Below are 16523 nucleotides of genomic sequence, written 5' to 3'. Positions count from 1 at the left end.
ATAAAGTATAAGGGATTCGTTGTACAGATTTAACCTTAAGCAACGGTGATCACTGGTGGGAAAATCTGTCGCCCTGCATCTGGTGTTGGGCCTGAAGTTGTGCTAAGTCTGCCAGATCAGCAGCTGGGAAGAAACGCTGAACAAGAACAGGAGCAGGGACAAACCGGAAAGTGCTAGAAAACAAACACGGAGCTTGCATCTGTCTCTCATTACCCTGCCTTAGGTGACGTGGATGAGGCCTGCAGGTGTGGCCGGCGCTCGCAGCCCCAGAACTGCACGCATCGTTGGCCCAGGGCTCAGAGAAGTTGGAGCACATGCGGCCGGACCCGGGGGAGCCACAGCCTGGGCGCCGCCCCAGGCCAGCAAGGTGAGCCAGGAGATGGGCAACAACGCGCACGAGCTCCCACGGTGCCTGGCACCCTCCTTTAATCTTCTGGAGTGTAGACAATACAGCTGCTGTTTTCCTTATGATGTCCAAGTCTCAAGCAAATTTCCCTTGTGGTGCAGACCGCAGTGCAATTCTAACCCTATACCTGGAGTTAGGCCGAACTTCACAGGTGAAGGCTTATTTCTCTGGAGACTGTCCTCGCTTCAGACACTCGCTGCAAACGCCGGGATTCCTGGGCCATACCTCTGACCAAGCTGCTGCAAATTCAGGCCTTCCGCTACTCCCTCACGTCTGATACTTCACCAGAATGACTCACAGAACTCAGCTAAGATCTACACTTATGGTTGCGGTTTTATTACAGCAAAAAGGTACAAATCAAAATGAGACCAGAGAGGAGACGCATAGGGTGAGGTCTGGGAGGGTCTCAAATGCAAGGCTTCCGTGTCTTCTCCCCATGGAGTCAGGACGCATCCGCCTCCTGGCAGGCAGTGCGTGTCACCAGGCCGGAAGCTCATCCGAGCTCGGTGTCCAGACTTTTTGCTGGGGCTTCGTTACACACATATGATTGATTGAACCCTTGGCCATGCGATTGAACTCTGTCTCCAGCCCTCTTCTCCCCAGGGTTTGGACTGGTATTAAGTTGGCTCAAAGCCTCAACAGGCTGATTGTTCCAGCGTGGCCGGCCCCCATGCTGAGACTATCTAGGGACCTACCATGAATATCAGAGATGCTCTTCTCACGTGGGGAGTTCCAAGGATATGGAGAGGCTCTCTCCCCGGGACCAGGAACAGACGCCAGTTGAAATTTTTGCTGTAGAACACCAACTCTACATGCAACTAGACAGGGGAGGGAATTCTGGCTCACACAGTGGAAAACCCTCACACCAGGATGATATCTGACCCCTGGCGCCCCACCAAGGACACACCTTCGGGATGTCTTCTCTTTCCTTGGTGCTTCTCTCCTCCCACGAGCATACAGACCACCTTCCAGGCTTTATCTCTTGGGTTTTCGTTTCAGATTGCCATTACTATTTAAACATTTCATCTCCTCTCTAAGGCCATATTTCTCAACTCCTTCTTTATTATGTATTATGCTGTATTATAGCTTTTTATAACTATAATTTGTTATATTATATAATGTACTAAATTAATTTTTTTAACTTAAACTTCTAAAGAAAGCAACATTACTTGACAAATTTATTTTTTTATTTTTACTTAAACTTTTGGAATGTTTTTATTTACTTTTGAGAGACAGAAGGAGACAAGCATGAGTGGGGGAGGGGCAGAGAGAGAGGGAGACACAGACTCTGATGCAGGATCCAGGCTCTAAGATGTCAGCACACAGCCCGATGCCGGGCTCGAACTCCTGAACCACAAGATCATGACCTGAGCCAAAGTCGGATGCTTAACCAACTGAGCCACCCAGGTGCCTCTTGACAAATTTAAAATGATGTGTATCGTATTTGGTTTGGGTCTTGGTGTAGGAATAACTTTTCAAATAGCTAGCATTTAGTGAGTATTTACTATGTGCTAAGGATTGTCATAAGCTACTTATGACTATTTTGCAGAAGTGGGAGTTGAGGCTTACAGAAGTTAATAACATCCCCCAAGATTACACAGTGGCAGCGACCTGGTTCCTATCCAGTCAGTCTGATTCCAGAAATCAAACTCTTAACTCTCATACTACACTTCTACTACTACTACTACTACTACTACTACTACTACGTTGTCGTCGTCTTCTTCTTCTTCTTCTTCTTCTTTTTAATGTTTTGTTTATTTCTGAAGGAGAGAGAGACAGAGTGTGAGTGGGGGAGGGACAGAGAGAGAGGGGATACAGAACCCAAAGCAGGCTACAGGCTCTGACCTGTCAGCACAGAGCCCGATGCAGGGCCCAAACCCATGAGCCATAAGATCATGACCTGATTCGTAGTCGGATGCCCAACCAACTGGGCCACCCAGGTGCCACCCCTCCTTTTTTTCTTTTTTGAGAGGGAGAGAGGGCACAAGTGAGCAAGTGTCAGAGAGAGAGAGAGAGAGAATTCTGGAAGGGGCAGAGAGAGAGACAGAAGTGGGGTTCACCAGAAGCAGGGCTTGAGCTCACCCCAAGCAGGGCATGAGCTTACCCAATGTAGAACTTGAACTCATGAACCTTTGAGATCATGACCTGAGCTGAAATCAGATGCTTAATGACTAAGCCAGCCAGGTGTCCCTACACGTCTTTAATTATGTGTGGCAGCATCAAAGGTAGACCATATTGCTTTTATGGCTTGATGTTTGGAATTCTTGTATTTTGTGCTTAAAATAAGAAATTACTTATTTTTATAATTTTGGTATTTTCTCTCTGTAAATGATAATGAAGATACCAGGAGTGTAACTGCTTCACAACAGTCATAGTAGTAGATAGTTTTTATTCCCATGTAGTGAAAAACTAAATTGGATAGGCTCTTTATTACATTTATCTTGATACTGGTACTTGAAATACAAAGATATACAAAGATTTAAGTGTACCACTTAAAATGTATTTATTAATGTTGCTAATATAACCTGGAGATCTTTTTAAAAATTTTTTATTTATTTTTGAGAGAGAGAGAGTGAACAAGTGGGGGAGGGGCAGATAGAAAGGGGGACCGAGGATCCAAAGCAGGCTCCCCGCGGACAGCAGAGAGCCCGATGGATGTGGGGCTAAAGCCCATGAACCGCAAGATCATGACCAGAGTGGAAGGCAGCCGCTTAATTGACTAAACCACCCAGGTGCCCCTAACATGGAAATCTTGAATTGTGAATATTTGAATGAAATTTTCCTGCATGTGATAAAGAGCCTCCTTTAGCAAATTTACAGAATTATTATCATTTTTATGTGCCTAATTATCTTGCTTTATTTCAACATCAATGTACATTATACTTTCTCTTTTTTATTTTTTTTTATTTTTTTTTAATGTTTTATTTATTTCTAGGAGAGAGGGAGAACAACAGCGTGAGCAGGGGAGGGTCAGAGAGAGAGGGAGTCACAGACTGAAACAGGCTCCAGGCTCTGAGCTGGCAGTCAGCACAGAGCCCGACGCGGGGCTCGAACCCACGAACCGCGAGATCATGACCTGAGCGAAAGTCGGACGCTTAACCGACTAAGCCACCCAGGCGCCCCATACTTTCTCTTTTTTAAAACAAATAATAATTATAATGTTCCTCAAATGCATTGGTTAGGATCTCTTTGCCTAAGATGCAAAAAGGTGGCTCAATTCCTGTTGGTGAAGGTAAAAATGCATATATCCCATTTGTTCTAGTTTTCTATTGCTTGTTTAATAAACCACCCCAAAACTCAGTGTTAAAAAAAAATACCCCAAATAATTGTCCAGGACTCAAAACAGGAATGGCTCTTCTCTGTTTAGCAACACTGGGGGGACTCAGTCTGGGGCCAAATGATCCCCTTTCAGGGTGGATTACTCATACAGCTGTCAAGCTGGTGCTGGCTGCTGGCTGAGAGCTCAGCCGTGGTTGTGAGCTGGGTGGTCTGGTTCCTCTCCATAGGGGTCTGCGTGGGCACCCCTTCAGCACAGTGACCATGTTCCAACAGTGAGCATCCCAAGAGAACAAAGGTGGAAGCGCACGGCACCTTATAATCTAGCCTGAGAAGTCACTTCCCCTGCATTCTGCCGTCAGAAAAGTCACAGTGGGCCACTCCAGTCCATGGAAAGGGCGCACAGAGCCCTGTGATTAATGAGAGTAGTTTTAAGATCATGTTGTAAGAGAAGAATGTGGGATAGGAACCATAGTTGTGACCATTTTTTAAAAATTAAATCTATCATACTTTTCTTCCAGGACCTAGATTCGGTAAACAGCACAACTAAAAACAACTACTGTTGTTTTCTTCTAGCAATTTTATTTTGAATTTTTCCCATTTAAATGTTTACTCCATTTAGATTTTATTTTGGTGTATAAATTTTGAAGTCAGGAGCCAATTTAAGTTTTTCTTCGGATAGCTGCCTAGCTGCTAACACAAATTGTTATCAATCCATCTTTCATCACTGCCATATTCTAAATTCCCCCTTTGTCTTGTCTATTTCTGACCTAACAATCTATAAATGATTCTTCCTGCCCTAAAACTAAATTCTTGCAGCACTAGTTTCTTCCATGCTCACCCCATCAGTCTTTTTTTTACCCAAAATTTTGCTGGCTCATTCTTGCATGCTTATTTTTCTATGTGAACTTTTCTGTGTCAGCTTGCCTTGTCTCAGTCTAAACCAGTCTGTTGGTATTTCCATCAAGATAGTGATTATTAATTTTAAATCACTATTATCATTAATGAAACTGGGTAATTTTGGCTTCTTTGTATCAGCCAACTGTATTTTTTTTATAATTTTTTTTAATGTTTTTTATTTATTTCTGAGTGAGAGAGACAGCATGAGCAGGGGAGGGTCAGAGAGAGAGGGAGACACAGAATCTGAAACAGGCTCCAGGCTCTGAGCTGTCAGCACAGAGCCCGACGCGGGGCTTGAACCCACGAACTGTGAGATCATGACCTGAGCCGAAGTCGGACGCTTAACCGACTGAGCCACCCAGGCGCCCCAGCCAGCTGTATGTCTTCATGAATTGTTCATATTCTTTGACCATTTTTCTACCAGGGTTTTGGTTCTTCTTATTAACTCTGAACATTCATTCTATTGGGGAATATCGGAGCTTTGTTTGAAATGTTTTTGGTAAATGTTTTCCCCACGTACAGTAGTTCAGTCTTATCTGTGGTTTTACTTTCTGTAGTTTCAGTTTTCTATAGTCAAAGGTGTTCAGAAAGCAGATTGTCCTCTCTGACAATGTGTCAGTATAGCCTAGAGCTACGTCACAGAGCCTGCATCATTCCCGTCACTTCATCTCCTCACAGAGGCATGTTATCATCTCACATTGTTGCAAGAAGAAAGGTAAGTACAGAAAAATAAGATATTTTGAGGAAGAGAGACCATATGCAAGTATTGACCGAAATAGTGAATGTGTGTGTGTGTGTGTGTGTGTGTGCGTGCGTGCGCGCGCGTGCACATAAATGGGTAGGGGAAGTGAAAGCTATCTTTTTTTGAGTGCATTCTGCTATTTTGAGATTTATACGTTCTTTGCCTACCTCAAAATAGTCATAGTTTTTCAGGACTTTTTTAAGACTTTGTTTTTATATTTAAGTGTTTACTCCATTTAAAATTTATTTTAGTGTATTGGGTGAAGTTCTGACCAAACCAGTTTTTTTGCTAGTCTATCTTTCCAACACTGTTAAACAAATGCCTTTGTTTGACTGGTTTTTTTTTTCAGAGTTCAAAATATAATCAAGAACACCTACTGTTTCAAGTTGGAAGGAAAATCCAATTATGATGTTGACTAGTGATTGTGTGAAGTCTTAACACTAATAACAGCAAGAACTGAGATTTAGGCCTAAGTGTGAAATGACTCGTTGCTGGAGAATAAGCACATCAAGTTGCAGATTTGATGTCTTCTAGTTTCTATTTTAAGAAGATGGGCCTCCCTCCAAATTTGACGATCTGTTAATTTTAAATTAAAATTTAAAAAAAATTTTTTAAAAATATTTTATCTATTTCTGAGAAAGAGAGACAGTGTGAGCAGGGGAGGGTCATAGAGAGAGGGAAGTACAGAATCTGAAAAGGCTCCAGGCTCTGAGCTAGCTGTCAGCACAGAGCCCGACGTGGGGCTCGAACTCACGAACCGTGAGATCATGACCTGAGCCGAATTTGGACGCTTAACTGCCTGAGCCACCCAGGTGCCCCTAAATTAAAATTTTTAATTCCTGTTCATGAAGGAATAATTCTATTAAGATTTTTTGTGGTGACATACATACAATTTGGCACTTTAGCCATTTTAAAGTTCAGTAGCATTTAGTACATTCACACTGTACAACATTCCCTGTATTTCCAAAACTTCCTTGTCATCCCAAACACACTCGGTACCCATTAAGTAGTAACAGCCAACTCTGCTGCCTTACCCCGCCCCCAACACTTTGGCCCACAGACATTCGCCTCTATGAATTTACCTTTTCTAGATATTTTATGTGGGTGAAATCATGCATTATTTGTCCTTTTCTGTCTAGCTGATTCCATTTAGCATAATTAAAGGAGTCGTTGTAGGAAGCAGTTGCTGCTCTTTATAAATGAAGAAAGAAAGACTTAGGTTTTTATTGCTAGCCCAGAGGCATACAGGTATGTCAGAATTTGTTTAGTTTTGAGGGATAGAGAGAGAGTGGGGGAGAGGCAGAGAGTGGGGGAGACACAGACTCTGAAGCAGCTTCAGGCTCTGAGTTGTCAGCACAGAGCCTCACGCGGGGCTTGAACTCAGGAGCCTTGAGATCATGATCTGAGCCGATGTTGGACGCTTAATGAACTGAGCCACCCAGGCGCCCCACAGGCATGTCAGAATTTGAACGTAGGTCTTTTTGACTCCAAAGCTGACTCTCAGACACCCTAGTACCACAGTTATCCCCCTCCCCACCTTCCCAAGATGAAGTGTTGTGCATTGGAAACAACTGATTAGGTTTCTGTGTCCATAAGTTTTACATCCCTAACTTTTTCTTCTCAAAATGGAATTCAAAGGCTGCTTTGAGGTCAGTGCAGAAACAGAAGACAGGAAATGAAGATGTCTTCCTATTTGAATAGTTAGAATTAGCTATCAAAATATTTTCTAAAGTGAAGTACGTATTTCTTACTGCTTTTCATAGGAAGCAAAATAGATACAAAAAATTCCAAGAATGAACTAGTCCTGAGGGGTTTGTGTAGTATGCTTTTAAAGCAATGCTTGCTTTAGCTGTATCAACAATAAGTTTTATAAAATAAAAGGAGGGGCGCCTGGGTGGCTCAGTTGGTTAAACATCCGACTTCAGCTCAGGTCATGATCTCATAGTCCATGGGTTCGAGCCCCGTGTCGGCCTCTGTGCTGACAGCCAGCTCAGAGCCTGGAGCCTGCTTCAGATTCTGTGTCTCCCTCTCTCTCTGCCCCTCCCCCACTCATGCTTGTCTCTCTCTGTCTCAAAAATAAATAAACGTTAAAAAAAATAGAGATGTACAGTTAGACGAAACAAAAATAAATCATTAAAGCTTGGGTTGTAGCAGAAGGTGACTAAAATCCAGAGGTAAATGATGTGCTCTGAAGAGAGTCTAATCTCATGAACACTCTTCTGGTGTATTAGTTTACTCTTCATTTATTTTCCGTTAACGACAATTTAAAAACTAGAAAGCCCATCTGACTTAAGCTAATTATGCCGTTTTCCCCCAAATCACGTTTCGTCCACATGACGTTTGTTTGTTGGTGTTGCAAGATTTCTCCCCTTTCAAAATTACACTCTGAATGCTGGTATGCTCATTTAAAACTTTATGCAAGTATTTGAGGATGACACTTAATTTATCATGCAGAAAGAGAATTACTGCTGTCAGCACGTATGTTTGAAAAATTTTGTCAGGACAGTGTAATTATTTTAAAAAACAGTGTTCATTGGAAGGAGAAGGATTCTTTTGTTAAAGTGATCATCCTAAGACTTGTCCCAGCCAGTCTGCTTCTGATTGTTCTTCCAGAACCGCATGCAGATACCCTTTCCTCAGTTACATTCTTCCCCACCTTTCCCCCTTTATCTCTCCAGCTTTCTTTTATCAGTGGCAATGTGGTTCTTCTTCTTAACAAGCTTGTTCACTCCTAGACTGCTTCTCTTCCATTCTTTCTGAGACACCAAGAAAGAACCTTTATTAATCACTTTGTTAACTTGCAGTTCTCTGATTTATTTCTCAAGCTGCAGCAGAATTTTGTGTTCAATGGCCAAAGCCAATGGCATCTTTCTGACCTCATCCTGAGTTTGGTACCAATGACTTCACACTTCAAATTCTTTCTTCCTTTATTTTCTGTAATGCTGCATTTTCTTTTTCTTTTGTTCTCTCTCTCTCTCTTCTGAAAGAGAGCAGGGGAGGGACAAAAAGAGAGGGTGATAGAGGATCTGAAGCGGGATCTGCACTGACTCAGGGCTCAACACAGGACTCGAACCCACAAACCATGAGATCTTGACCTGAGCCAAAGTCCAGCACTTAACTGACTGAGCCACCCAGGCGCCCTTGTGATGCTGCATTTGCTTGACACTTTCCTATTCCTACCATTTTGACCGATGGTTATCTGTCTCTTTCTGATTTCCTTTCTTCACTCACCATTTAAATATAGGCAATCTCTAAAGCATGTTCTGTACGGGTAATTGTGTGAGGTTATCAAAAACAGAGGCTCAAAAATGGTGCCTTAACAAAGTAAGGATCTTTCTTTCACCTAAGCCAAGTTTCCAGCTCGCATGGAAGCTCCCCTAAGTTACCTTGCATAGAGACACCAACATCGCCCCGTCTTTCCGCTTTACTGTTCTCATCAGTAGTTCTACTCAAGATCACATCATGGTCCAGGACAGATGCTCCGGCTTTGACCACTGCGCCAAAATTCCAGGTGTTGAAAAGGTAAAGAACACTTTCCAGTTAATTCCTATCAAGAAACCTTTTAGAAATCCAATAATATCATTGGCTACAACTTAGTCACGTGACCACGGCTAGCCACAAGGGTGGTAAAGTGCCTGCTAAAGCTCAGAGATATATTATGCATGAAGAAGTGTATTTGTGTTTTTTTAATGTTTGTTTGTTTATTTTAAGAGAGTGTGAGCTAGCATATGTGCATGCGGGGGAGGGGCAGAGAGAGAGAATCCCAAGCACTCCATGCAGGGCCCCACACTGGGCCTGATCCCACGACTGTGAGATCCTGACCTGAGCTGAAATCAAGAGTCAGATGCTTAACTGACTTAGCCACCCAGATGCCCCAAAAATGAAGTGTATTTGATAGTTAATGATTAGTCTCTGCCACAGTCTATTTTCTCAGATGCTGTCTACCTGACCAGAAGTGACCAGTATTTATAAACAGTGAATAGGGTGGGCCTATTAAATAATAATAACAATGATTTATGTATACTATTTATTAAGCACCTGCCACATGCCCAGTATTGTGGTACCATTATGCCCTAGTATCTCAAACTCTTAAAATAATTCTTCAAATGAAGTAGTGCTTTCAGTGTTTTGAAGATGAGGAAAGGGAGTCTCAGAGATTAGAGTCAACTTATTTAAGAAAATGTAGGCAGAAATCAGCTCAGGATTTGAATTCGGCTAGTTTGTCTCCAAAGCCTGTTGTCTTTTGCATTATACATGGCGCACACTGAATATCGATGTCCATATTCTTTTGTCCAATATAATCCATTAGACTGCTTGTAGCCTGATGTCATAATTTCCAGTAGCATTTACATTGGATTATTCAGAACTACAGAGTTGTCTAAATTTGGTTGCCCTGACAACTACTAATCAATTCAAGTTTCTCACCAGGGTAGCTAGGGATCAGCAGGCAAATTGGTAGCACAGGGAGGTGGTTAAATCTGAACAAGCTGTGAGTGCCAGCGAGGAACTGAGAGAAAGGACGCACACTTCCCTCTGGGGCCCTCCACCTGAGTAGCCCAGGACCTCAGGTCTGCAAAGCCTCATGCCCGTGGGCCTCCTCAGCAAGCCCGCCTCCGGGACACTGCCTTTGCACAAGGTTGCCCTGTTCCACATCTTGAAATTTTACTTCGTGTTTTCATGGAGAAATAAGACAGGCCAGGTGGGAAAGGCCAGGACAGTTAGGCCAGTGGTACTTCCTACACATGGAAGGGAAGTATCAGGAATGAGAAGAAACAGTCCTCTTCATTCCCCATCCCTGCTCCTATTTGCTCAGGTGTTTTCTTTTGTTTCGTTTTGTGCCGGTGGAGAACTCAAGCAGTGTTGTGTGATACCATTATCATATGTGCCTTTTATTGAAAGGGTTCTTCTAAATACCTGGAGCCCGCCAGTTCTCCACACACCTCACACACACATCCGGTAGAGACTAAGCCAGGAGACAAATCTCAACATGACAGTTGCTGTGCTGTCAGCATTACCCTTTGCCTCCTCCTAGCTTGGTCAGCTTCTGCGCTGCACCCTGCTCTTTGTTTCTGGCAACGTCTTCCTTTGGTTAATTTCTCTCCTAGGACACTCCTTACTCGTCCAAGAAATGGGCTTCTGGTAGGCTTGCCTCACCAGTTTGCTCAGTGTATGCCAACATGTTCAAATCCAGCTGAGAACTTTTTTTTTTTTAATTTAAAGATTTATTTTGAGAAAGAGAGGGAGAGAGAGAGAGAGAGCGCACAAGTTGGGGGGGTTGTGCAGAGAGAGATGGTCAGAGAGAGAATCCAAAGCAGGCTCCACACTGTCAGCTCAGAGCGGGGCTCGATCCCACGAACTGTGAGATCATAACCAGAGCCGAAATCGAGTCAGACGCTTCACCGACTGAGGCACCCAGGTGCCCCGAGAAACTTCTTTATGTGCCAACTAAGTTTACAAATTAGGTTTGCATAAACTGAAGATCAAGGCTGGCCTGAGCCTATAGCTGTAGTGTTTGGACAGCCTGCAGCCTTCTCTCCCATTGCTGCATCCATCCTCTCTATGTGGACAACTTCCAAGTTCATGTCTCCGTCCCTGCCCTCTTCGTAGTTGCTGTCTGGGTCCCTTGGTGTTGTGGTCCCTCCCGAAGTGTGATTTCAGCCTTTCTAAAACTGAACTCTTCCCTGTTCTTCTTGCATTTGGACTCATCCCTTTCCCGTATATAAGGCTCCAGAACCCTTTATAATTCTTTGGAGCATCGGCACAACTCTCTTGCATTAAGCTTTGCATTCTCTGATTTGCTTACAGAAATAAATTAAATGAGTACTTATTATATATTAGATATTGTATATGCTTGAATTTAATCATCATACAGCCCATTTTACAGATGGAAAAATTAAAGCTGTTTCCTTATCTGCAAAAGAAAGAACTCTAAGATCAAAATGAACCATCTTATTCTTGGAGAGTAAGACTATTTTAATATCTTACATAGTTACAGTGTCTGGTGTAATAAATATTATCTTCATAAGTGTATTTTTATTTTGGTATTCTAGCAGAGTATTTAAAACACACCAAGTATTTGTGGGTTTTTTTTTTTAATATTTTTATTTATTTCTAGGAGAGAGAGAGAGAGAGAGAGCATGAGCAGGGGAGGGTCAGAGAGAGAGAGGGAGACACAGATTCTGAAACAGGCTCCAGGCTCCGAGCTGGCACTCAGCACAGAGCCCGACGCGGGGCTTGAACCCACGAAACGTGAGATCATGACCTAAGCGAAAGTCGGACGCTTAACCGACTAAGCCACCCAGGCGCCCCAAGTATTTGTGTTTTTTGAACTGAATTGAGATAAAGTGCAATTCAAATTTCATGAAAGCCTTTATAAAGTGTCCGTTTTGTGCAAGGTGCATTTTGAAGATTATGTTTGGCTTTTATTTTTACCTTGTTTTTTTTCTTTTTTTTACAGTGATAAAGGGTAAAGGCAAAAGACATCATCCTTTATCTCTCCTCAGACCACTAGCAGGAAGTAAATAGCAGTTATCTGTAGTTATCAGTAGTGAATCTGATGCCAAAATTTCACAAGACAAGGTTCTGTAAGGCAGTGGAAAGGAAGAGATACTATCATCAGCCATTAAGTATTCATGAGGTATTTACTGCCTGTTTAAAAATATTTTATAAACTGTAGGACGGTTTACAGGTGTGAAATAGTTTCATCACATTGGTGACCACTAACTGGTACTACTACCATTACTCTATGGCTTAATGCCAGTCCTATGAAAGTACAAAAATGAATGTATTTTGGAAATTAAAGTCTAGTTTAATAGGATGATGATTAAAGCATATCAGATAAAGTCCACTAGAACGTGACTGTACCAATGTTAGTTTTAGGAACTTGCTACCACAGTTAATAGGAGGAACCAGGGGCCTCTCTTAAGAAGAAGAAATAGGGAAAGACATTTTAAAAGACAGGATTTTAGGGGCGCCTGGGTGGCTTAGTCGGTTAAGCGTCCGACTTTCGCTTAGGTCATGATCTCGCGGTTCGCGGGTTCGAGCCCCGCGTCGGGCTCTGTGCTGACTGCCAGCTCGGAGCCTGGAGCCTATTTCAGAGTCTGTGTCTCCCTCTCTCTCTGACCCTCCCCTGCTCATGCTGTCTCTCTCTCTCCTAGAAATAAATAAAAATATATTTAAAAAAAAAAAAAGACAGGATTTTAGGGGCACCTGGGTGGCTCAGGTCATGATCTCATGGTTCGTGGGTTTGAGCCCCACGTCGGGCTCTGTCCTGACAGCCTGTCTTCAGATTCTGTGTCTCCCTCTTTCTCTGACCCTCCCCTGCTCACACTGTCTCTCTCTCTCTCTCAAAAAATAAATAAAACATTTTTAAAAAAGACAGGATTTGGGATGATTCTAAGGAAGACCCAGGGAGAGTGGGGAATCACCTCTGGATTGATTATCACAGAAGTCTTTGCTTATAAAGCGAGAAAGCAAAGCAGGCCTTGGAAAGTCCTGGTAAGAAAGCTCAATTTAAAAAAAATATTAAAACGATGTTAGTGTTCACAATAACCAATGGACGGAAGCAACCCAAGGGGCCATCAACTATGACTAGATAAACAAGATGCTGGTGTGTGTGTGTGTGTGTGTGTGTGTGTGTGTGTAATGAAATATTATCCAGCCTTAAAAAGGAAGAAAATTCTGATGCATGCTATAACATGGATGCAATGGGAGGACTTTGTGCTAAGTGAAATATGCCAAACACAAAAGGACAAATATTGTATGATTCTACTTATATGAGGTACTTAGAGTAGCCAAATTCAGAGAGGCAGAAAGTGGAATGGCGGCTGCCGGGGGCGGGGGGCGGGGGGGGAGGGGGGGAGCTGGGGAAGGAGGAGTTAGTGTTTAATGGATGAGCGGTTTCAGTTTGGGAAGATGAGTAAGTTCTAGACATGGATGGCAGTGATGGCTGCACAATGATGTGATTGTATTTAGTGCCACCGAACTGCACCCTTAAAAGTGGTTAAAATGGGAAATTTTATGTTTGGTATATTTTAATCACAATTAAGAAAATAAAAGTAAAAAAAAACATGTAAAAAAGAAATCATGATCTCTCAATGACGGGAGGGAGGGTTCGTGAGGCCTTGGTCATGTTCTGTTAGGAACATTGTCACTGAGTCTATTAGAAACATCATAGTCCGACTACCAGCAGTGTTGAGAAGCGGACTCAGAGCCCTATTCATTTAGAAACTAAAAAGTCAAGATGAATGTGGAATGCTGTGTCTGACAACCTTTTATCTGAATCTCTGCCCCTGGGGTGGAAGTTGAGGCTTTTCTGTGTCACGGCTCACATGGCCTCCGATGCTTTAAGTGAGAAGAGATGTTCTATTGTAACTAAAAGGACCTCACACAGCAAAGTTTATCATAGTCTATGATATCAGAGAACAAGATTTCTTAGTACTATAACCTTGTTGTTAGTTAACAAAAGCAGTTTTTATAGGATCCAAATAGAACTGAAAAAGCAAAGTCTCTGAGCAGAATGGTGTGGAAAAGAGAAATAAATGAGTCCAGAATGGGATGAGGCTGCCTTCAGATTTTCAGGTCCCATGTTCTTGTGTCTGTCCTGCTTATTTACATGGTGTGGTTTGTGAATTTGGAGCGCTTGCTTTGGGATGTTAATCTTTAAGATCACCAATGTACATAAACCCCAATAAGCTATTAAGTCTCCTTACATTATAGCACCATTCACCTAAAATGTGTCTTTCTTGTTATAAAGTACATTACTACAAAAACTGAAGTTTCAAAAATGTCCACACATAATTTTAACTACATATTATTTTATTTTATTTTATTTTTTATAATTTTTTTTAACGTTTTATTTATTTCTAGGAGAGAGAGAGACAGCGTGAGCAGGGGAGGGTCAGAGAGAGAGGGAGTCACAGACTGAAACAGGCTCCAGGCTCTGAGCTGGCAGTCAGCACAGAGCCCGACGCGGGGCCCGAACCCACGAACCGCGAGATCATGACCCAAGCGAAAGTCGGACGCTTACTACATATTATTTTAAAATTAAGGTCAAAACTTTTCAGAATATAAGTTCTCATACGGAAGCAGCATTTTCTAAGTTGTAATTTCTAATAAAATTGAACAATGATCCAGGTAACTTTGAAAACAAAAGATGTTCTGTGAAAGTTTAAAGAAATAATAATACATTAGAAGGATGATAAAAAGCCCAATTGATAAAAGTTTCTGTACGTCAACTGATTCTACTTTTTATGAATCAAGTTAAAAACTGAGGTGGAAGAGGGGCGCCTGGGTGGCTTAGTCGGTTAAGCGTCAGACTTTCACTTAGGTCATGATCTCGCGGTTCGTGGGTTCGAGCCCCGCGTCGGGCTCTGTGCTGACTGCCAGCTCAGAGCCTGGAGCCTGTTTCAGTCTGTGACTCCCTCTCTCTCTGACCCTCCCCTGCTCACGCTATCTCTCTCTCTCTCTCCTAGAAATAAATAAAACATTTAAAAAAAAAACTGAGGGGGAAGAAAAGGAAGAAATGTAGACTCTTATACGGTAGGTTACAAATGAATAAAAAGCTACAGGGAAACAATGTGACTCATCAGGCAATAAGGTTATAATATATACACATTGTGCACAATATAAATCTTTATAAGTATACAATCTGTGCACACAATTTTGTTTCTATGTGCCCTGGCAGGTGGGGGTTGGGTACACCAAAGGAGCTGAAGGCGGCATCCAGAACACTACATAACTTTACAGCTCTGATTAGGCAACGAAGTTTCTCTCTCACCAAACCAGCTCACCAGGTACGAATTACTACACGATGGACCACAAACTGTAATTAGTGTCAATTCGGCTTTCAGAAAAAAATATAGACGGTATAATTCCAGGCTGAGGCCAATGTTTGCGACAACGTTGCACTCTGCACATGAATTTGATACTGTCCAGCCAAGATTTAAAGGACTCCTGCAATTTGACAGTACGGGGTGGAAAGGTCCTGTTGGTGACCATCTTTGCTCCTGGAAATGATGACAACTATAGCTATGCCCAGAGGAGATTACAGATACTTGGGTCAAAACCAAAGCAGATTATAGAGCAGGCAGAGCCGTTTTTAGTTCATTTTAATTTGCTGCAGATTTGTTATAAAAGGACAAGATTTAAACTTGGAGGGCCTTGTAAGAGTGCAGCAGGACGTCTTCATCAGCACTGATACCCCGCAGCTGCACTGAAACACAGACCACCTCCCTTCACAAGGAATAAGGAGAGACCCTCTGCCAACGAGGGAAAGGCTTATTGAACACCTAATACGTGCTAAGTGATCCTTCGTACAAGATCTCGAGGATTTCTAAAGGATTTGATAGTGGACTTGGCCTTCTGGCCTAAAAATGGCCAAATGCACCGCCCTGCTGCATTACATCAAAGAGAAAAAATACCCAGCCTGGAGTGAAGGGGCAGGTAAGTAAAAAAATTGGGGGTGGGAGCGGGAGAGGCAAAAAGGGGAAAGATATATTTGAAAAAGTATCTGTGTAAATAGAGAACCATATCTCCTTTGGCCAAAGTAAGAGATTTCTTTCTTAACTAGGCGGTTCGCAACTAATCCAAACTCAGGAAATAACTCTGGGAAACGAATAAACTTAGTTCTGAAAAACATGCGCGTCCAGTAACATCCGAAAACACGTGGCGGGGGTGGGGCAATCGGTCGGAACCGCAGGCGAGACTCCAAATACCATCGTCCCATTCGGCAGCTAAGCCGGGCGGCTCACGGCGAGCCGGCGCACTGCATGCTGGGACTTGTGGTTTTCGCTCCGGCGCCTCCCCGCGGGTTTGCGACGTTTAGCGACCATCGCGCCTGCGCCAGCGCCGGCTGAGAGGTTGGGGCCGTGGCGGCTCGTGCCGGGTGATGCTAGGCGGCTCCCTGGGCTCCAGGCTGTTGCGAGGTGTGGGTGGGAGTCGCGGGCAGTTCGGGGCGCGGGGTGTCCGCGAAGGTGGCGCAGCCATGGCGGCAGGGGAGAGCATGGCTCAGCGGATGGTTTGGGTGGACCTGGAGGTGAGTGCGGTCGGCGGGAGGGTGAGGGCGGGCGAGTGGGGTTCGGCGCGTAGACGGAGTAGCTGAGCCTGCCCGCGGCCCGCGGCCGGTCTCTGGGTCTCAGGTGTGGCAGGTGAGCGCCGCCGGGCTGCGGGCGGCGCGGGGCAGGTCGGCAGGCTGGACTC

At 43.4% G+C, this 16523-nt stretch overlaps 1 protein-coding gene across 1 annotated transcript in view; it reads left to right on the top strand.

The window, feature by feature from the left end:
• The first annotated feature begins 16156 nt into the window (after positions 1 to 16156).
• The window catches only part of REXO2 (RNA exonuclease 2), a 10387-nt gene continuing 10020 nt past the window's right edge, over positions 16157 to 16523 (top strand). The window contains exon 1 of the mRNA XM_077780525.1: positions 16157 to 16359. Within this exon, the coding sequence (XP_077636651.1) occupies positions 16213 to 16359 (147 nt within the window). The 5' untranslated portion in view covers positions 16157 to 16212. The remainder of the gene's footprint in view (positions 16360 to 16523) is intronic.

The sequence above is a fragment of the Crocuta crocuta genome, unplaced genomic scaffold (assembly GCF_008692635.1).
Source record: "Crocuta crocuta isolate KB4526 unplaced genomic scaffold, BGI_CrCroc_1.0 scaffold374, whole genome shotgun sequence".
Classification (NCBI taxonomy): domain Eukaryota; kingdom Metazoa; phylum Chordata; class Mammalia; order Carnivora; family Hyaenidae; genus Crocuta; species Crocuta crocuta.
This window is presented reverse-complemented; position numbering and strand designations above follow the sequence as displayed.